The 24,422-nt window shown below is 33.0% G+C and overlaps 1 protein-coding gene across 10 annotated transcripts in view; it reads left to right on the forward strand.

Moving 5' to 3' along the window:
- LOC112046593 (protein sickie) overlaps nucleotides 1-24,422 on the forward strand; it is a 292,815-nt gene that overhangs the window by 226,936 nt on the left and 41,457 nt on the right. For all 10 annotated transcript variants that reach the window (XM_052881318.1, XM_052881314.1, XM_052881316.1 and 7 more), the window contains 2 exons: nucleotides 1,388-1,470; nucleotides 1,892-1,966. In XM_052881318.1, coding sequence (XP_052737278.1) covers nucleotides 1,388-1,470; nucleotides 1,892-1,966 — 158 coding nt within the window. The remainder of the gene's footprint in view (nucleotides 1-1,387; nucleotides 1,471-1,891; nucleotides 1,967-24,422) is intronic.

A 24,422-nucleotide genomic window follows, 5' to 3' on the forward strand; every position in this document is an offset into this window, starting at 1 on the left:
CCACGGGAGCTTTTTGATTTCTGGCATAAAAGTCTGTAGTAGGTATGTCTACAGATTTTTATCCTAGAAATCAAAAAGTTAAATATGTATGGTTAAATAAGTATGGTCAAGATGCAATCTATCAATATGCCCAATTTGTATAAGAGAACAGACAAACTCCCTTTGTAAGTGGATCATTATCAGTCTGTTTTTTATGAGTGAGGGTTTTGTGAGTTACTGAGAGTTTTGTGAGAGACCAATGATGTTAGAAGAAAAAAGAGGTAGATAGGTTATAACGCAAGTGGCACGTTTAAACTATGCTCATTAGCAAATCTGAGCTCAGTCGCCGCACTGTTAACGCGCTGTTGACAACCCTGCTGAAATATTTTTTTGTGTTATTTACCTCTTTTTGTTAACATTCGTTATTACGTACAATAGGACGTTTACCCACAAACACCCACATCCGATTTCTGTTTCCTTTTCTATACAGTGCATGTCCAATGTTTAGTTGTTAAACAATAAAAGGTTAATCAACTCGAATTCTAACATAAATGTACCTGTGTTGAGAAAGCGGCCGATATAGATTAACAATCAGATAGCAACAACTTGCTGTCAGTCCGTGTATGGAAGACGACAGGAACATTTAAACGTATAAATATGGTACAATGATTCGAGCACTGAGCCAAAATGTACAAGGCGGACAGTGATTGTTAAGAAAAGTTACACTAAATATGGTTGGTGAACTAAATGCTATCCTATCTTTTTCGGTATAAAGCTTATGTGTTTGTGTTAGTTCTGTGCTATTTTTAAATGATGTACCTACTCGTCACTGATATGGCATGTCTGTAAAACTTTATCATTACTCTAAAACACTATAAGCTAAGTCCTCCTTTTGTAGTGTTTATTAGGGTTGCGACTTTAATTCCTAACTTTTCATCGAATAGCATTGTAGTTCGGCTTCTCGCAACTTCTAGGGCTTGTATGAAGTCACTTGTTTTTGTATCGAGAGTAGCGCGGATTTGTTCTGACCAACGCATGAACTACAATAAACTATAGAACTACATGGATCTATTATAGAACTATATAAGTACCGGGCTATGCATATTTCTATCACAATGCTTTTTCCCAATCTGGTAAGAGATTTCCACATCTAAAACAAATATAAGTAGTAGGTAAAAATCTACACACGTAAGATGTAAATAAATACATAAATTACTATTTGAATCAACCTTGTGCTAATAGCTAATTTATTCTGATACTTACATTTATTTGTCTTGTAACAGAAATACTAACTTACTTTAGCAGGCAAGCTTGTACTTTAGTAGTACCTTATTAGCAAGTTGCCGACGTTTGCTAGGGCAGCAATAATGGGTGCGTTGTGCCTACTACATTTTTTATATCTTTTCAGCGCATGGATCAACTGCGTCTTTGGTGTCAACGGCGTCATCTTTAGCCGCAGGCGCCGGCAATGAAGAAAGGCATGCGCACGAGGTATGAAATACATAAATGTATACTACACCCTTTCTTGATGAGTATTTACCAACAAACAAATTAAAAATGAGGGTATAAATCACTATTCATTTTACGCCTAATAATAATTATGATTAACTTTTCTTAAATTAATGAAAATAAATTTAATTAATAAGTTTAGAACGATTAGATATGGTTAATATATTTTTCAAAACATTTTATAAACAAACCATACATAATTCAAACTCAATAAGTTATGAAATGACATGCGTTTTCTACCTTCATTTCTTATTTATTTGTTAGTAAACAGTACACATCAAAAATGCTATAGTATAGATACCTCTTAAGTGCGATTTTTATAAATTGCTGGTTTTTTTAAATTATTTTTTTAATTTAATTAAGTTAGGTAATTTATTCCTAAAATGTTTCTTGATTAATGCAGGTTCGCAAGCTGAGAAGAGAATTGGGAGACGCCAAAGAGAAGGTCCATACGCTGACGACGCAACTTACCACCAATGTAAGTAATTTAATTTATTTTATTTATTCGATCTTTATTTAAAATATTACTAAGAAACAAATTTGAAATATAAACCTACCTACTATAATTTGTACTAGGCGAAATTAATGACTACATTTTTTATGGATTTATGGAATTTCAAATAAAGAATTTTCCTCAAGTGCACAGAATTTTTATACGTTCTTTGAAAAACTTAAGGTAATGTGCCTATAGGATAGTTTAGTTGGAAATATTAAAAAAATGCAACTTAGCAGGTAAAAGGAAAAAACAAAACACATTACAGTTAGTGTGTGGAAGAAAATAAGTGCGTAAAAAGGATGATTAATAAAAGTGAAAGGAACTGACACTTTTAGTACCTAGGTACCTACTTACAAACACTTCTTGCACTGACGCTGCGTCTAGTTTTTTTTTACAGACAAGAAAAATATATTTTAGTATTTAATTCTGATTTATTTTAATAACATTATCAACTAGCGGACGCTCGAGACTTCGTCCGCGTGAAATTTAGTTTTTCACGAATCCCTCGGGAGCCGTGGATTTTCCGAGATGAAAAGGAGCTTATGTGTTAATCCAGAGTAAAATCCATTTTCAACCCAAATTTAAGCCAAATCGGTTTAGTACTTGCGATAAAGAGTAACAAACATCCAAAACAAACATCCTTTATTAGGACTTTATTAAGTAAGAATGATTATGACTGTTAGTGAATAACTAAATTGTAATATTCATATATTCATAATAATTTAATTATAAGACTGCGTTGACAAGTTTTTCACAAAACGCGACAACTGGTCGAGTGATTGCCGTTCAAAGTTCAACAATTAAGTACACGATTACTCTGCCCTTGCACTGCAATAAAATAAATGTAAGTCGATACATTTATACTTATCATACCATTTATAATTTGTTTCAAGCGTAATATATAAAAGCTCGTTTTAATAATAATTATGTACCTATACAGCGATAAACTTTTTAGTCTCGTAGTCGTAACCTTATACGATTTTGATAATAAATTTGTTTAGTATGTGAAGTAGGTAGGTACTTAGTTATGTTTACATTTTATAATCACCAGTTTCGTTACGAGTCATCTAATTTTGTCATAAACACTGTTGATATAAATAAATCATTCCCAGGAAGTAAGCCGATATATCTTGTAAGTGACCTGTAATGTCAGCTACTGACGGTCAAGTAATCTCACATGCCTGCAGCGCTAACTGCTTGACAACCGATAAAACTGATCGTGTGTTGACCGTAAATAACACACAATCAGTTTTATCGGATTAGTGGCTGACATAAGTTAAACTAGTGTAAAAAGTGTAGCTACCTACAATTTTTGTTCCTATTTGCGCAGATGACCCACCTAATGGTAAGTGGAAACGATCGCATTATTTTAAAGTTTTATTTACTTTTAAACTTTAGCAATCACGCTTCTGATTGATGGATTTGTAAATATTTACACTTTGTGAGTAGATACTTATAGCTAAGAACATCCATAATATTATTATTGTTTCTTTATCAACTTCCTGGACTATCAGGTTAACATAGCATCCATAAATCTAAGACATCATATCCTAGTCACACATAATTGTCAATAACAACCGGGAATCGGACGATCTCTGCTTCACAATCGCATTTAGCGATCTAAACGAGTAAAATCGTCAATAAGAATCATAAAGAGAAAAGTTCCCATACCAATACAATATGGCTCCTAGCACGAAAATCCAATTACATTTGAAAGAGATGAACTGTCACAAGATCAGATAGTGCATAGTTCGCGGCCGGTCGCACGGCATTGAGCGTGCGGTCGCCCGCCATATCGGGTGTTAGGAATGTATGCCGAACAGTTGCTAACACTGTCTTTAACCTAACTGAAAGTAATGTAAAGGATACTGCACATTGGTGCAAGCATTATTAATTTTTTATTTTATTCTTTACAAGTTAGCCCTTGACTACAATCTCACCTGATGGTAAGTGATGATGCAGTCTAAGATGGAAGCGGGCTAACTTGTTAGGAGGAGGATGAAAATCTACACCCCTTTCCAGTTTCTACACGACATCGTACCGGAACGCTAAATCGTTAGGCGGTACGTCTTTGTCGGTAGGGTGGTAACTAGCCACGGCTGAAGCCTCCCACCAGTCAGACCTGGACCAATTAAGAAAATCTCAATCGGCCCAGCTGGGGATCGAACCCAGGACCTCCGTTTTGTAAATCCACCGCGCATACCATTGCGCCACGGAGGCCGTCAAAAATGTACTATTGTAACTGGAAATTGTTTTTGATTCCTCATCTTTGTATTGAGTTTTATCTCTACCAAAAGAAACTGTCTTAGTAATAAGTTTCAAGTCTGCATTGTAGAGAAGAATCTCTCTTTCAAACCAGTAGTAGGCCCACCACAAAGAGACAGGCTAAAGTTTTAAAAAAATGTATTAAAGTCTTCTTGAAATCTGTGAACGAATTTATAATGGAGTAGGTAATATTAAGTAGGTCCCTTATTCTAGTTTGGTATAAACAATCTAATTCTATTAGTAACTCGAAAATTACTTAACACACTGTGACATTTTACAATACATAGACATTTTACAATTTGGTGAAGGTACCAACTTTATTTTCGGATGGATGTTTTTTGTTTTCAGTAATTGTACATAATGGAGTGAATGAACTTGTTGATAATAAGTGGGTAATGAATATTAAGAGCATTTAAAATACAATGTAAATGATAATATCTACGATACAGTGCAACAATAGTTACGCTATGAGTTGCAACAATTTACGATAGTTATTTAAAAAGTCAATGAAATCGTTGATGTTCTGAAATGAATATATATGAATAAATAAATTAATTTTAGTAATTTTAGTTTTATGAAGACTTTTAATCAGTCTATAGACATAATTCTACTGCGACACAAATGATGTCATATGTAAAAGTACCTTTATGGTTGCGGTGTTATAAACAAAATGCTTTTCCTTATTCAGAATTGATATGCGACGCCGCCACTGGCGCTTTCCTGAATGCGTTGGACGACCAATAAAATTAGAATAACCAACGTTCATTCTCCATTATTATTCTTAACAAGATACTTTATTAGGTCTAAAACTTATATGGATTTGACTGTGACGTAGGTAGACGGAACGATCTAACTGGGAAAGTAGGTTTAGCTATTTGAAATATATTAGTAAAGATAATAATTAAATCATGTATAAAAACATACATATATGTATTTATTTTAATTGACAAACAAATGAATTAGACATGAAGGTAGAAAACGCATGTCATTTCATATCTTATTTATTTTAAATTATTTGCGGTTTGTTTTTAAAATGTTATTAATCAAAATTATTTTTATTAATTTAAGAACAAGTTAATTATAATTATTATTAGGTGTGAAATGACTAGTGATTTATACCCTCATTTTTAATTTGTTTGTTGGTAAACAGTACCTACTCATCAAGAAAGGCTGTAGTATAGAGTATTATTTGGGATTAGCAGTTTTGCCACTCGAACTACAATTTGATAAAATATAAAAACCGAGAAACAAATACAGTAAAGAAGTCTTTTTTGCCTTATTTTGCCTATTACAATTAAGTATACCTATTAAATAAAAAAAAAAATAAAAAAAAATAATCGCCTATCCATGATTAGCTATTGACAACGTTGTTGAATTTGTATGTAGGTATCAACTAGGTATATCGTTTTGCTATGAGCACCTCTCAGGTGAAGGCCTCTTCCAAGGATAGCCATTTCTCTCTATCTTGTTCTTGTTCTTGTTTGCATTGCGGTTCAGCTACTTTTCTAATGTCATCTTCCTAGATCTAAATAGATAATAAACTACTGTACTAAACTAACTATTAAATATAAATAAATCTTTAAACATTTCTTCTTGAGTATTTACCTAATAGTGGCTTCCAAATGAGAGCGTAAAAGCCATAAAATCACAAAAGTTTGTTCCAATAAATTAGGTTCACTTCATAAAATCAAATCGAGGTAGTGCCATAAGAAGTTTCCAAGTTAGAGGTAACAAAAATAAATAATATGGACCAAAGAGCTCCTATAAATCAATGTCCCAAACTCCTCTAACGTGATCGTAAAAAGTGACGTTGCCAAAGCCCTTGCCTTGAGTCCTTACCTTTTTGTTGTACTTCAGAGTCTCTCTTGTAACTTGAAAGCTTGTTAAAGATTCCAAAACTGTTCAATTCTTAGATGAAAGTCAAAGTCAAAAATCATTTATTTTAATTAGGCTTAAAATAAATGATTTTTGACAGTAATGTCAGGTAAGAATATTGTTAGATAATGGTAATAATAATAATTAAACGAACACTAACTTTATATAGGTATACTGTGTTATAGCTAAGAGGGTGCCACAACAAACTCAGCCTCAGGTCTTTTTCTTTTTTAGTTTATCACAATTTAATTAGGTAGCCGTGATAGCCCAGTGGATATGACCTCTGCCTCTGATTCCGGAGGGTGTGCGTTCGAATCCGGTCCGGGCCATGCACCTCCAACTTTTCAGTTGTGTGCATTTTAAGAAATTAAATATCACGTGTCTCAAACGGTGAAGGAAAACATCGCGTGGAAACCTGCATATCAGAGAATTTTCTTAATTCAATGCGTGTGTAAAGTCTGCCAATTCGTATTGGGCCAGCGTGATGAACTATTGGCCTAACCCCTCTCATTCTGAGAGGAGACTCTAGCTCAGCAGTGAACCAAGTTGATAATGATGATTTAGACCTTTAAGTAGTGCATTTCATTTTCAAACTATTTTATAGTTTAAAGACAACGCTTGATCAAAATAAGAAACCTATTTTTAAATGGTCGTTGATATAACGGGTTTCCTCTGCTAGAAATCAACCCGCTAATTAACACCTTATCGGCAAAGCTGGTACGCCGACTTGTTCCGGTATAGTACCGGACTGAACCCAATTGGGTTTATAGGTTTATACTCGTACATCTGCCATACTAAAACTCTTTCATGTGACCGCGGTTATGGACTATCAACACCAACAGGTGAGATCGCGGTCAAGCTAAAATCCGGTATTATAAAAATTCTTCATAAATTGGTCATGTTCGTAATTTGAAAAGATGTTTAGCATATTCTATACTATAGGTTTGCAACTTCGTTCGTAATATTCCCGATAGTTCTCGCGGGCCGGAGGGGGGTAGCGATGAATGAAAAAAACGACGATTGATGCACCTCACTTCCCCGCATGCACGATTTCACACCCGCGCAGTCTGTCTCCTCGTCGCCCGAGCAGACGTCCCACGGTTACACCCGTGTAGTTCCCGTCCCCGTGGGGATACAGGGATATTAATATCCTTTTTAATAACCCATGGCACTCACAAATAACGTGACTTTCTAGTGGTAAAAGAATTATCAAAATCGGTCCAGTAGATTCAGAAATTACTCCCTACAAAATACCACAAACTTTACCTCTATAAACTATTAGTATTTATAGCTATACTGGCCGACGCCTCGCGATTTAACATCTTCAGTGAAAAAACGGGGATAAAATATAGTCTGTGACACTCACAAGTAACGTGGCTTTGTAGGGGTAAAAGAATTATCAAAATCGGTTAAGTATAGATCTAGAGATTACCCCCTACCACAAACATTACCTCTTTGTAATATTTTCAGTACAGACTAAAGATTAACTATGACGGAGCACCTATACACTTCTAATACAGTGTTATTAACATTGTTTACATGTCCAGCATGTTGCGATGATTGTTTTGAAACATATAAATCACGAGATGTACACAGATTGTTAATGATATCGTAAAAGTGTTGGTGATCTGAATGGCCTTGTTACGAGCACAGCACAGTAAATGTTATTTCACAATTAGTAAATTATGGTACGAATATGTATTAGTATTACGTGCTGGTGTTTTTTTGAAGTAATTATGTTTAAAACAGTGTAATTGACGTGATTACGAGTTGGTAGGTACTTTTATTGTCATTAGCTTATGTAAAACATACCCCCTGAGTATTTTTTTTCCAAACATTATGTATCTTTGTAATGTAGTAACCTACTTTATCAAACAAGCATATTTCATTTTAAATGGGGAATACCAAAAAATCAAGCTTTATTTTAGTAAATTTCTCATATAGATTATCCAATCAACATAGGGTAAAACATACCCCTGAGTTTTTACTTTCAAACACTAAGTATCTTTGTAAATGTACTAACACGCTTTATCACTCAAGCATACGAGTATTTCATTTAAAACGAGAACGGCCCTCTAAGTCGAGGTCCGAGTCTCAGAGGAGACGCCCTTAGAGAGTCGTTCCGCCCATCTACTCTGCTTCTGCCTTCGGGCACCACCAGGCGATGCTTCTGCGCCCCGGTGACGCCGCTGAGGTCCCATAAGGAGCCTACGGCACTTACACAATCAGAAAACAAAAAAAAAATTTAAAACGCGGTATTTTTAAGTAGCAAACAAATCGGGAATACCAATAAAATCAAGATTTATTTTAGAAACTTTCCCATAAACTTTTTCCATTCATCAAAAGAATGATGTTTTGCTTAGCTTAGGATATATACATATTTAATGGTTATTGATTTAATTAATGCCCCCATCTTTTCGCTCATTTTCAAAGACAAAGAAGTGGATTACAATAAGATTCCCGTCGTGTTGTTTTTGTTCGTCTAATTTACTGTTAAAGCATCGCCGTTATAAATAATTCAACACTGGAACTAAGCACGGACATCCATCAGCGTTTTTGTGAAACGGTTGAGAAAATCACTAGCAAATAACTTTGATTTTTGCTAAAACTTGTATGTTTGTTGTAAAATGTCTACAATTTAAATAGACTTCGGCTGTAATTCAGTTTTATTAGAAGTCGCGGGCGTCCGCTAGGAGGAGGAGAAGGAGTATTTGTTTTAATAAAATAAGTACTCCTTTTCCTCCTCCTTCTGACCCAGTCCGGTAAAAATAGTATTTTATTATGCGAAAACAAAAACTGTAGCTTATGGTTTGGTTTATAAGCATCACTTTAAATACGTCTGACTAATCTGCTTGACGGATTTTGATGATATTTCATCCTGGAGTCGGAAAAACGATACTACTTATTCATGTCCTGATAGGAAATTACAGCGATAATCTTAAAATTCCTGAATTCACATGGACAGACTAATTTGTAGGCATCCGCTATTTCCATAACTTTGTGTTTGTCTTTATTCGCCATTAATGATGCGTGTATTTTATCGTAATCAGAAAATAATTATCAAAAAAACGTCCGCAGTTTTAAGTTCATAACTTCATCATACGTCTTATCTATGTTATTACATACAAACATTTTTTACTTTGTAAAAAACCTAATGTAAAATTTTGATAACGGAAAACCATGTTTTGTTTATTTTTTTAAGGAAAATGTAAATTTTTTGATGGACAGTTATTTTGCACAATTCCAGATAAACAGATAATATTTTTTACTTCAATTTACCCTGAATATCTAAAGTTACACTTTCTATGTGACTTAAGGCTTACTCATATTTTTCTCTCTATTTGTCCTCATTCTTTTTAATTTTTAACAACAAACAAAATACAAAATTATATAATACTATTAGGCATTTAAAAAAAATAAGACCAGCCTTCCCGTTGTCGCGCTTTCTGATTTGCCAAACCAGAGGTCAAGGCTCCAGAGTGAGAAACTTCCTCACTACGCACAATCTCAAGAATCACTGCCTTCTATAGCCGAAACTTGATCCAGCAGAAGCGAAAGCTTCATAAATAAATATTCATAAACTTTTCCGTATAATACCATTGACTGAAACGGCTATCGGAACATTATTGACTCAAACGACGGTAATCTTATGCGCAAGGCTCAAGTATTTTGCCACTTTTGCCTTTTCAGCTTTAACTAATATTATTATTATTGTCGTTTATTTATTAAACGGTTTATAGTAATTTATTTACCAAGCAGCTACGTAACATCACTCATTAATATAAAATGAAATACGTACCAATTGGTCTCAATGGCGGTTTAATTTCAGGCATTCGTTGTTCTTATAACATTCTGACCTTCTCATTCTTTGTGTTTAGGCTTATTTAACGTTCAATATATATCGATGTTAAATTAACAATTTGTTGAGTATTATATTTGGTTACTGTCTGAATGTGTGTCAATATGCAATATTGTATCTCTTTTGAAATTAAGCTAACTAACGCTCTGGTTAAGCAACGTTGACTTAGACAATGACTCAATAGGTAATCCAAATTAGATGTCAAATTTGGTCTTTTGTTATTTTTCTGTGCTCGAAGGATCAACTAGTCTATTAATTAACTTCCAGCAGTAATTTTAGTAAATATTATTAGTCATTGTTAGTGATTCTTAAGTCACGTGTTTTCGTATTCACTATATGATTTATTGCTAACTGATCAAAATTACTAACCTGTGTGTTTGACTTTGTGATTTTTGTTAACAATGGGCGTTACAGAACACGAAAAATGAGGTTCTTATTGATTTGATAAAAATTATACTAGGTGGCGAATATACCAAAATCAGTGAATATGTCAGCCATTTAAATGTAGATAGATAGTAAAATAATGTCCAAAAAGCCCATATTATTGTAGTGTTATATCTATTAGATCGATGCTACCAGTTTCATGTTTAAATTACAATAAAGTTAAAGGTTTGCAAATTCATTTCCTGCAGCATTAACAGCCGTAGGCGAAGCGTGCGCTGGCAGCAATCCAACACTAACAACGGATACGTTGTTAACTCGTAGTGGATTCGACTTTACGGCCGGCAATACTTCGCACAGTTGTACCACTCAAAACCATGTGAGATGATTCACTAATTTGAGAAGATAATAAACAGATCTGGGACCAGACAGCTGTATATAGATTCATCTGCTTGTCTGTACCTATAATTCGATTTGCAAATATGTAGTCAATAATCGTACATATTTTATTGTTAGGCAGCTTTTCATTACTAAAAGTAAAACTAAAGGTTAGTTCTTAGCAAGCTGCGGTCAAAGCCTACCACCAATCCAGCCAAAAGTGGTAACAATCGGCTTTAGTCCTTTTAAAAAAAGTATTAGCTCTTCCATTTTAGCAAAACAATGTCAATTGTCGCAGTATTTAGTTCAAGGTTTACAACAACAGCACTCACAAAAACTACAAATGGCTTACCCTTACTTGTTTTTTGAAACCTGTTTACGTTATTGTTTTACTAAAGCCAAAATTTCTAAGTATTCGTACCCGCTGCGTGTGCGCAGACGTTATCAAGTGTAACTCGAGCTCGTGGCCTATAAATCTTCAAAACTGACCAGACTTGCGCAACCAGTATGCACGATAGCGTACCAATTTACATCAAGCCCGCGTTGTCAAATTTAACTTTATTATCTTTAATGACACTTTCAAAGATTACATAATTAACCCTAAATATTAAAACTGAAACACAACTATAATACATGATTTAACAATTATTAAATGCATCGGGAACTATATTTCAATTAGGAAAGTCGGATCTGAAAACGCTATAACTTACGCGTTGTCAACGTTAACCCCATAATGCAATCCTGTCCCCTTCATATGTGTCCAATAGACCGTAACTTATGCTTTTGATTAGCGATCAGTCCGGGTTGCTCAGGGTTCCGTGACTCAGTTTTATTTAGTAGTTCTCCCAACTAGCGTTCGGGGCAACCACGCAACCAGTTTGTTTTGAAACTCGACATAGGACGGACGCACGCGCGTCGCTCCAATACATCGTGCGCGTTTATATTTTCGATTTATATTAACTTTTTGCAGTGAACTTTATAGTGATAAAAGTGACAGTTTAAAGGTTAATCAGTGATTATTAGTTTTTACTTTAATTCACACATCGCGTTTGGTACTTACTAGTGTTCTATGCTCCTGTTTCAAGATGTATAGGAGCATAACATGTTTGATTGTCGTTTGTTGTTTTGTTGCTAAGACATCCGTGTCTTGGTCCATTGTCTTATTATCGACTAAACGATATGATATAGTAACAAGTTTTAAATCTAATTTCTAATGGAAAACAATGGCTGTACCTAAAAATTCAAAGGATGTACAAATAAGTAGGTGTTTGGAATAAGTCATTCTTAGTTATCAATTTATTGCTTTATGTGAATACTTACGTATTTATCTAATAAATATTAAAATATGTTAAACTAAAGCTTCATACAAATATACAATAGAAAAATACAAAATACAATTTGGGGTTGTACCCGTCGCGTCTCTTTTACTATTAAGAGCAGGTATCCGCATCCCCTTTTTTTGTACCGCGAGCCTTTTATTTAGATCTTTCTCCTTGGGTCCAGACTTATTTATTTGTCCTTTATTCTTCAACTTTCATTGTAAGACTGCCGGATCTTTGTTTATGTGTACAGCTATAGATTTTATATTTCAGTTATTGTTATTTTATGAAAGTTCCTATTACTTATCACTACCATAATATCGACACATTGAATCCGAGAAACTTGCTAATTTACTCAGTGCAAATGATTGCAAACATTAGAGTAAATTAGAGTAAACATCAAAGGCAAACACAAACATCATTTATAGATCGTCTGGTTTATTTGGGGTCACACGTTTGATATTAACTCCTTTTGATGTGTTTTATAGGTGATACGAGTAGAGTAACTTGGGGATACTTTTTTACGACAGAATCATGCACACAATTAACTTAGCTAAAGACCAGATGCAAATATAACTCGCATTAAATGTCTTTACTATCTTTCTCACGACTGCTTTTACTTCCTCTGACATCCCTAAATTTAATCTAAATCTATGAATAACTTCCTTAACATGTATGTTGAAATACTTGATGTTTTTAACAGTCAGACCTATCATCTGAATAAAAGATATTTAGAGAAGTAAGATTTATAAAACTTCTATGTCTAGACATGCTAACCTTTTGTCTTTTGATTATCTGATTTGAAGGTCACTGTGTGATATATACGCAACCATTCAATCTAAAAAGATGGTGATCGTTTCTAGTGGTGATAAATCAACAAAGATTTTATTAGTCTGAATAAAATTATCAACGCAGTATTTACACGAGATCACGATAACAATACCATCTATTTCGTCAACAATATTGTTTAAATTATCAAAATCTTTTAAAATGAGCTTTTATGTGCTGGAATTATAAATAATACAGCTTGTGGAAGTTAAGACTTATCTACGAGTTAGTTAGATGTCTCTAAATTAAACAAGATGTCCTATTACGTAACGCGCCTTCGCATTCTAATCTCTAAGTAATTAGATAAAAATCTTTTACAATCTCTTTGTCCTCTTACTCGTACATTTATGATACAAAGATAACACCCATTATCTTGTAACAGAAATGAACATGTTAAAGGCTTTTAGATACGCTTTTATGTGAAACAATTGAAGAAGTTATATCTGTGTAAGTAGGTATATCTTTGTTGTGATTTTGTGTATAACTTAGTCATGTTTTTGTAGGTTTTATCAATGCTTTTTTAGCGTATAAAAATGTCTTGAATATCTAAGGAATGTAACCGTTATCTTTTATCTACAAAATTTACTATGGCAGTTATCAGTTATCAGGGTATATTTCTTTGTTTACCTAATTTATCAGATATTTTAGTGGGATTTCAAGTTCTTTAATTTAAATTATGATATTTTAGTGAGGTTTACTCTTTATTGAAAAATTAACAATACCCAGGCTAAAGACATTTTAAATGACAAGTCAATTATAATTTATTTAATTAGGCACTAACTGTGCTCCAGGTTCCACGGTTCGCGTGAATTTCGTTCAAGTGAAAGTATATAAACCTATGTTCTGCGCTACTCCAGATTGATATCGGGATTTTTTCGGAATCTGTTCATCTGTTGGTCCAGACACTCTTAGTCCTTCAAGCATGATAGACATATCAATGCATTCATCCAAATTTCGCGTTTATTAATGTTATAGTTATATCTAAAGTTTTATTTTAGATATTTTTAACTTTCACATTGGTACGTTCATATGGTTCTGTTTTAATAAAGAGAGTTGTATTGAAAGTAATTTAATTATGCGCCTTTCTCAAACAAAGTTTTTGATTTACTCAAACGACAGGAACACTCGTTGCGGTATTTACTTGCAGTTACAATACGCCATCTTCAATCAACCAAGCGCCTCTACAGCACACTCAATTGAGGTTAATTCATACGGAGACGGTATATATTGCGCCCCTGCTTTATTTATTCGTTCAATAGGCTAAATGGCCTAGTGAATCCAGATCGTATTTATAAATGCTATAAATTCTCTCGCTGCCACTATAAAGACAATATTTTCAAGACAAGACGTCCAAATTTAGGAGTCATATCCAATTACCAATAAAGTCCTTGTTTTATGGGTGCTTAGAATTTGTTATCTATGTACGAAGATGTCCTAATGTTTAATTTATATTCACGTCTCGCTTGTTACGTAGGCGCTTCAGAGCCGAGCTCCTGTGAGAATAATTACGTGAATCTACACTTTTCTTTACATTAGACATTTACTTACTTTATGTGGTTGTAATGTTTATTTTACCTATTGCTAGTGCAAATATTTTAACTGTAAAGTAAACTTACTACACTTTATCAGTCAAGAAAATCTTTTACATACCTAACTGAACCAAAACATTTTTTTGAAATACCTAATTTGCAATTTTGTTATTAAGGTAATTTTGGCAAAAATATCCTGTTTTGGGAGCAGTATGTCACATTTTATACTACTATCATTCTATTAATAGTTAATAGCGTTACTTTGCGGAAGTTGATTATGAATTAAGAAAGAAAGAATAATTGGTTTATTTTGCTATGCTCCGAATACCGTCGAATCTAAGCTATCACAGTATTAATATCTGACAGAAAATCGAAACAGCATCTTCCGTGTACTGTTAACCTTACAATTTCATTATCAATAACAATTTCAAAGTGTCTCGACAGCATTTGTCGTTGAGATTAGCAAAATCAATTAATCTCTATCTAGCAGATTGTAAAAATACGAATGATAGGCCCCGTAGTCACGTAGTCACTGTAGCGTTATCGACGTTCTTTATGAACTACCTCATCGAAGTAAACCTTCAAAGTCCTAACCCTTTCTATTTCTAACAGAAAATAGCGCTTGTTTACAGAACAAAGACAACGAACTCGTAAAAGGTATATAAAATAATTTGAACTTCACTTGGTAGTTATATCCCGACTGACACATGTACGGGTTGTAAACAATGTGAGATCTTGAAAATACTAAAGTACAGTTTTAATTACTACAATACGACGAAGTTTTACACCTAGATAATAATGATTGACTACTAAAACGGTGAACAAACGAAACTATATTAAAAGCGATAGAGTCTCTATTTATAAATGCATCTGGATAGTTTTGTATATTAATTTAGATAATCAGATGAACTTCATATCACCTTTAATAATTTATTTGAAAAAAGTTACTGATAATAGGTTGTTATTTATTTTCTTTGGTGCGATTTTGAGTTTTTTTTAATTCGAATTGAGTTACTTGCGCGATTTATGCACATTAGTTTCACTGTAAGTAAAAAGATACGAAAAGATTACCGCTAACCGGATATTACAAGAATTTAATAATCGCTTCTAATAATTCCGCAAGCAAATTAAAGTATCGATTAACAAGGATAATGTTTTGTGAAAATATTTTGTTAATAATTAAAAAGTAGGGTTTAGGCAAAATACGAGTAACACAGGTGAAACTAGGGTCTCTACATACATACATAGACAAACTTAAAGTTTCAAAACTGCTTGTATACGGTTTAGATTTGGTTTAATTACTACGGTTATAGTAAATGATGGCAATACGACAGTCTTATACTTGTTGGTATACTCTATAGACTTAATAGATACAACTCAGGTAAATAAGGTCATAATATTGGGAACTAACACTTAGGTTATAAAAGTACTTAGGTATTGTTTTAGCGATTTCATTCGGAAACAAGAACCAGTTTCCGTCTATTTCAATAACTTAGGTAAGGAACCAATCAAAGGCGTAATAAACCGTATCCTTATTGCAATAATTAGTCGAATTATCGCACTTATGTAATCCTATACAGAAATTATTTAGGCAGTTTTCTATTGTATCGGCAACATAGACTAATTATTATCTAGTCATGCGTGAAAAAATTAATTATGAAATATGATTACGCTAATCCTACCTACAGACAAACCCCTTTTCAATAATTAAAGACTTGGCAACTACACTACAGCCATACTCGATGTGTACTGTTTACCAACAAACAAATTAAAAATGAAGGTGTAAATCCCCTACTAATTTCAAACTTAATAATAATTATAATTAACTTGAACTCTTAAATTAATGAAAATAAATTTAATTAATAAGGTTAGAACAATTAAAATTCACAACAATAAAAATTAAATTAAAAACATTTTATAAACAAACAATACTAAACATATTTTCTCCTTTTACTCTATAATCGCTTTAATAAAATCTTTGAAATTACTATCAAAATAGGTATGCAATCCTAGTGCGGATAAGGCCCAGGAAGAAAAGAAGAAAAAAGAAGGTATGCAATCTTATACATCTATCTTAACATGGTATAATACAAAGTTGCCGTGGTCTGCACACTTAAATTTTTATACCATGCAACGGATTGTACTGCGGTTTTCATCATTAGATAAAGAGACTCTAGAGGAAGGTTTATACGTATACGTATAGTGTAAAAATTTTTTACACGTGAACAAAGTCGCGAGCTTCTGCTAGTTATTTTTATATGTTGCCGTTAATAATACGAAATTCAGTTTTTCATAATCTATAGCAATTATCCTTAAAAACATTTTTACATTTATTTGGTAGTTAAATGTTGATTCATATTAATTGGTAATTCAGTAGAAAGCATATGTTTGAATTACGCTATTACTGAACAGTTTCCCATCAAATTCCCATTCAAATACGTTCTAATAAAACGTGATCAATTTAATCTTAGCAAAAGATCATAAATAACTGACACACTGATTTCTCCGTATGGCAAAATACTAACAATCGTAATAATAGCATTATTTATTGACCATTACTAACGTTTTAATAAATGCAACTTCAATCATCTAAAGCAATCAGATATTGAAAGTTCCGTTATACTAACAATTAAATCATTCAATTGAAATATACTAAGTGAAATATTGTTTCCTTTGAACGCTGATAAAATAATAATAAAACAAATAGAAGTGTAATCATACATTGTATTTATTTTAAAAGTTACTATTATCTCTATAAACTAAATCTCTATAATTAATCTGACTGTCAATAAATAAAAAAGCCTACGAAGAACAATTCAAAAGTCAAAGTCACAGTAGATATATTACAAGCAGTATAATAACTCGGCCATATTTTTGAAATAAATACCTACAGCCGCGCGCTCCGTAAACATGTGATAGGGCTGCCTGCCTCCAGCATTTTAATTACATTTGCCAACTTTGTGTTTCCATTTAGTTATGTGATTGTAAATATACTTTTTTTTAAATAAACAAATAAAATACTTTGTAAATTGTAGTAAAATAGGAAGTGATCAATAAAATGCGTGTTGTTTTTTGATTGGTAGATTTAAATAAGGCTGATACTAATCAATGATCTTGAAGGACCTTCATATATTTATTTTGGTGATGCCATCTATCTATTACCACCACACTAGGTGACCAAATAATAAAAAATCGGTCAAGTGCGTGTCGGGCCACGCGCAGTGTAGGGTTCCGTAGATTATGTTAGCACTTTAACCCCTTATGTAATGTACAAAAATACCGATAACGATACCCCCACACTATAGAATAGACGATAAAAAATTGACCCTGACTTGGCATGTAGGGAAGGAACTACAAAAAACAAATTGAGATTGACCGGGTTCGCTAGTAGTTTAATAAAAAAATCTGGATATAGGTATATTGATATCAGCTGGCTCTTTACTTTTTTTATTCAAATACATTAAACTATGAGCAACACAATAATGTTGTTATATTCAAACAACTTCTTTACGTAACTTCTTTATTACCTTAAAATACAGGTATACAAAACATACATGTCATAAGATTTAAATCTATGTATTACATAATTATCAAAGAAAACAACCTAAATGAAGAAGTTAATAAATAATTATTTAATAATATTATATTAACGTTTACGTCATTTACCTATTTACACAATTTTATCATTTAAGCATTTATTTATATATATATTTATTAAATTATGCCTTTAGAATACAAAATATTAATCAAACTTTATAAAAATAATAACTTTTTTTCTAGTCGTCAATAAAAATCCAATACACTGCGTTCGTCACCGCGGCACAGTCGCAACGGTCTTCACCCCACGATCACCCCACGTACGAGCTGCGTAGGTATAGCTCGCGTTTCGACCTTTAGTATGAAGTCCAACTACTGCTTGTAATATATCTACTGTGTCAAAGTCGTTATGCTCGTACCTACTTTTACACGCATCATTAACAAGGATTGTTTTGCAAATACATACATAGGGAAAAGATATTTATGTTTGGAACGTTTTAACAATGCCTTGTTAAAATTTAATGCCTATTGTCGATAGTCCGATGCTTTGTGACCTGATATTTTATTAAACTCATATTAACGGATGCGACAGTAGATCTAAATGGGCTGCTAAAAGTTTACTTATACTATTAATTACTCATTCAATGGTTTTAGAACATAACTCCTTTAGAATGGTTGTTTCTAATTCTTCTTATAATATGCGTTAAACCAGGTTAAAAAAGCTTTAAGTATGCCAAATCTGTTACGCTGTTTTTGCGGATGGAGTAAGTAAACATACAAACTATTACATTTAGTACGATAGTCAATATCTTCATATTTCCCTACGTATTCGATCGCCACACTATATTGGTTATGATATAGATGCATATGGCGTGGGCAGGGTTTATCAATGAATTCGTAATCCTCAAAAACTCGTTTACAATTGCGTCATGGCTAACCGTCTACGTTGACCTTGGCAGGAGTCATATTTTACTACGACCTTCCAAAAACATATTACAACTTCCAACGTTTTATTACAACCGTTGACCGGGGCTTATTATAAATTATGCAAATTATATCAGGTTTTGTTAAATGTCGAAGTGTGTAAATTTTGAAATGTTGAAAATTATTTTCGATTGAGTTGGAACAATTATTTTAAGCAAGTGATTTTTATTACTCTTTAACATGTCCCAGCCGCTGCTTGTACACTGACAGGAATTAACAGCACGCATTTTCCGAGAATATAGGTACTAATGGCGGCCACAACTGGTTTGGAAGTAAACAGATGATGTAGGTAGGGACATCCGTAAGTAGTTTATCCATTGTCCCGTACAAAGTGATGTACGGAAGGAAGCTCTACAAGGGATCATGTGATATCTAGCCGGGAAGTGCCAAGTGGCTCATCCACTTAAACAAGATAAGCCGGGATCGGCGTCGAGTTTCAGTAAGCATAATTAGAATTTTGCTTAGGGAATGTTTGTGCTGCGAGGTGGTCTTAACTGAATCAGCTTAAAGGATGATAGATAACAGTATGTGCCCAGTGCTGAAGCCAGTTCTGAGTACTAAAATGTTTAACTTATCTAAATTTAGTATAACTATTTAATGTACAGTACTAAAGACAATTAACTAAAATTAACAATAATTAGTAGCTTTCGTAGCTATAGAATTTAAATATATGTTGATAGATTAGCTGCCAATTGTCATTTTCTAATGAACATGAACTTTATTCTGCAACATCAAAATTGACAGCCATTTTGGATCTTGTATTACTTAAAATTGGGCACAGTAGATTTGTGATTAGCATGACAATAGAGTGGAATAGATGTCAGAGGTTACCGCGATGCCCTTAAAACCCATTGAATTTGTGTACATGACATATCGGGCATAGCATACCAACAAGACAAGCAGACAATGCCCAACCCACACAGTATTTGCTTGTTTATGACCGGCGTCTACTGATAATTTGTTCAATCTTGAAGGAAAATTCTCTACAGTGAATTTAATGTCTTGTTCAATTATATTTAATGTGTCGAGTACTTTCCCGTCACTTTCAACAATATAAACAGTGCTTATAGCATCTTGAGTAATTAGTATTCGGCTGCTTCATTATATTAATATTCTTAACTCTACGCGGTATCGACATGACCGTAGTAACCTTGTTTTGTTGCGCCACTGTCTACCGACGACTCATGTATCTAACTTATTGGAACATTTGTATTTTATTATAAGTAATTCGTTTCGGTTCGACTATCTATAGAGACTAAATCTAGACAAATTGTCTTTCTGGCCCAGCCTAGCAATATTTGAATTTAAATGACAATTTCTTCACGATTGTTTTGAAATAAACTTCAGCTTACTTATGCTCAGTTCTATATCTCGTATCACTTATTAATTGTTCTTTGTCTAGTTTAGTTAGTTTAGAAAAGATAAATATTAAATTTAGTTCCTTTTTTTCCTTGTCGTTATTTGTTCCTAATATGTGATCACTATAAAACTGTCTCATTTAGTGCAGTTTTTTCTGCAAATACCGTTACGATCAATAGATGTAGTAACCTAAACCCCTTGACCGCGTTTTAAAAATTGAAAATTTAAACAGATGACGCAGTTTCGTATCGTATGTCTAACCGTGCGTTCCTCCATCGTGTCGACCATGTGCACAACATATGCGCTCCTTGAGCCGACTAAATTGTTCCACTTTAATTCCTTGCGTACGTTTTATCCGTTTAATGGAGGCTTGCTTTTGTCCTTTAATTATTTTCACACAACTACACTTCCTTTTGTACTAGATGATGTCGAAATTCGTAAACTGTTTCTTTCTTATTTTTAGCAGGTCAATAGACTTGCGGTTGAATTATATCTGATATTAAACATTGATGGATGATCTTTCTATAGAAAATAGATAATTCGTTCTGTGGTCATTCCATATCTTACAGATCCTGATAAGTAAAGTTGATCCTTATGTTATTCTTTTTAATTTCTCCACATACTAAACTACTGGTTTCTATATTCTTGATTAGATTTTTATATTTAATGAAATTTAAACGAAGACTAATAAAATATAAATATTTATGTATTCAACAATTTACCTACGTTTGATTCTTAGTATGAATAATTTACTTGTTTTCCTTACATCAAAGGTCATGTTGTACTGACTGGTTTAGATCATCACCATTCTTTTTGCGTATTACGTAGATTACCTGATGTAGGTAGTTTAAGAGATGGATTATAATGTTCACGTTCTAGTGAAGAAGGTGCTATGTCAGAGACGCTACTACGATTTAATAACAATATAGTATTAACTTGATAGCTATTTGTGATGAAAAATATGTTATGATTTATATTGGTATTGAGATTTCGTTCTTAATTGATTTGGGTAATAATACATACACCTATGTTAACAGAAAAAAAACCATGATACCCTCAAAAGTATTGGATGCAATGAAATAAAATAATTAATTATCTAAATTATTTTTTATAATTAGTTTTGTCGTTTTGAAAGTTTGTAATAGATGATGTTTATTTGTCGGTTTTGGATACTGTGCTCTATCGGTTGCCTTGAAACTACGAGTGTATTCCAGTCATGGGAAAATCAATCACCGTCTCATGGTTCAGGTTTTTTATAGTCAATGGAATTTACCGGTAAACGTAATTTAGCTTATTCAAATATGTGATCTGATCAGCATTTATATTAGCCACGCCTATATATTTAAATTAAATGATTAAATCACACTTAACTTCGGCACAATACCAAATAAGGCTTTTGGCATGTCACTTGAGTATATTATAACAAATTCAGTGATTTATATGGCATACAGCGTGCGATCGATGTATATATTCGACAGCTAAAACCAGTTTTTGTACTTTCTATCGTATGATATAAAATAAATAATAATTTTTCGATGTTACAAGCCCACGCTGCTAAAAGTTATGTTATGTAAATGGAATTGAAAGATTCATTGAATGCTTTTGCCAAAAAATCCATAAGTTAATAAGATTTTAGATTTGATAGATACATTTTGTACCGACCAAATTATGATTATTATGTACTAGCTGACGCCGCGCGGTTTCATCCGCGTGGCTCCCGTTCCCATAGGAATATGGGGATAATATTTAGCCTATAGCCTTCCTCGATAAATGGGCTATCTAACACTGAATGAATTCAAATCGGACCAGTAGTTCCTGAGATTAGCGCGTTCACTCAAGCAAACAGACAGATAAACTCTTCAGCTTTATAATATTAGTATAGATAATAGATATACCTATATTACATCCCTGTGAAGTCGGGGAATGTCATAAGTGTATTATAATTTTAAATGTTAGATATTTTAAGATTGTATTAGATTTTATTTTCAATTGTTTTTCAAACTGTTGTTATAGATCTGTTAGCTATCTTATTTTTCTTTTTAAAGAATGAAATTAGTCTTGTATTTTACTTTGTATTTTCGTTACTTTAGTAGGAAGTATAACCTCACAAAGCACAACATTTAATTAAAAGACCGTTACAGTACCTTCGCATACAATCATATCATCTAGTTAACCTAAATAGTTTACTGCGCGCCCGCATGCGTATTCGTTAGCGTAAAAAACATCCGACACTTTTTGCTTTTCTAAACAATCGAATCTCATATAATGCTGCACTCACGAGCAGAAACCGTTATTGATATGATCGGTTTACAATGCCTCTGTTATGGAGCAGTTCTTAGAGCTACTTAAGACCTACTTAAGTACTGCTCTAAATAGTGTCATATGTAACTATCGCAGAGAAAACGTTGAAGAGTTACGCAGAGTATAAGCGTAAACAGAATACCTATGTGAAAAATAAATTCTCAACAGATCTAGTGATCTACTAATAGAATCGAATAGAATACTAAAAGAAGAAAGTAATTATTTTTCATTAAAAACCTTAATATATAGATATAAAAGAAACGAAAATTATTTTTGTTTCGCAGAATCGCACTCGATCGTTCACATTTTAGTCATAACATAATATGTAGGTACATAAAAAGCTACTAAACTACTATTGACAATTATTATAAATTATATTAATTAGGTATTTTACACAAATCACATAAATTGTTTGTTATCTAAGCGGCACAAGCAAAGCAAATAAAATGTATTATCACCAGTAATGAAGTCCTACTTTAACTAAAGTGCCTAGGAACATTATGACTTGGTATGATTTATATTACAAAGAAAGTACTGCGGAATACTACGAAATGACCGTGAAATGGAAAAGTTAAACTCTCTGTACCCTACAACCCGGTAATAAAAACTAACGTACGTTTGCCAAACGCATATAAATCGTAGTTGCAAAATGGACTTTATTTCTAAAGTTCTAAAATTTTTATTGGAGTAAATCAATACGTGGATACGGTGCCGTAAAGGTCGTTGATACGTGGCAACAAGGGCTATTCTAACCATTAGTAGAACAGAGACATAAATACAAAACATTCCTCCATCCCTTTCTTTCTGTGCCCTTCCAGCTCAGTTGATACTGAGTCGTTCTATGGACTTGGGAATTATTAGCTTGGTCCCGCTGCCTTTGCTACCTTCTATAGCATTATTCCATACTAGCGGACGTCCGCGACTTCGTCCGCCCTTAGACCTCTTTAATAACTTCTCCCGTTTTCCTAATATTTCCCTTCTCTGCTCTGCTCCTATTGATCGTATCGTGATGAAAAGTATATTATAACCTGCCCAGGAGTATGAATAATTACACCAAGTTTCGATAAAATCCGTCAAGAATTTTTTGTTTCTATAACGAACCTACAGACAGACGGACAAAAATTTTTCTGATTTTACATTTTTGGCATCAGTATCGATCACTAATCACCCCCTGATAAGTGACAGTTATTTTGGAAATATATTTCATGTACAGATTTGACCTGTCTACAGATTTATTATAAGAATAGATTACCACAGTACATAGTTACTATTTATTCCCCACAGTTATTTATAGTTCACTATTTTGAAAATATAGATACTCGTTAGAAAATTACTGTACGTAGATCAGTTGTACGCATACATAATTATGTAGAATTAACTAACAACTTAACGTACCTTTTATGTGTCAATCAGACTTAATCGACTTAACTATTAAGTGATTAACAACCATCTACGCATTTAGATATCCAAATTATTTATTAAGTACCTAACTACGATGTTTTTACAGACATAAAATTTTAATCCTGTTACTAACCGCTAAAATATCTATTAGGTCATCACTCCAGTCATCTACTACAGTAATATCGCTTCTTAGATAGAAGATATGATGTATTACATTATATTCTTCAAGGTCTGTTCAAACGTTGTAATCGCGTTGACTCCCCTTCGAAAGGGAACAGTATTTGACCCCTATAATTCATTACTAACCCGTATGATAACGAGATGTATTGAATATTATATAAATACGTCTTTAAGGGTGTTTAACCTATTGTTCAAGTTTCTTAGTAACTGTTTAGTAATGCATGATTAATAACAAGCATTGT

Source organism: Bicyclus anynana, chromosome 4, assembly GCF_947172395.1.
Source record: "Bicyclus anynana chromosome 4, ilBicAnyn1.1, whole genome shotgun sequence".
In the NCBI taxonomy this organism is placed as follows: domain Eukaryota; kingdom Metazoa; phylum Arthropoda; class Insecta; order Lepidoptera; family Nymphalidae; genus Bicyclus; species Bicyclus anynana.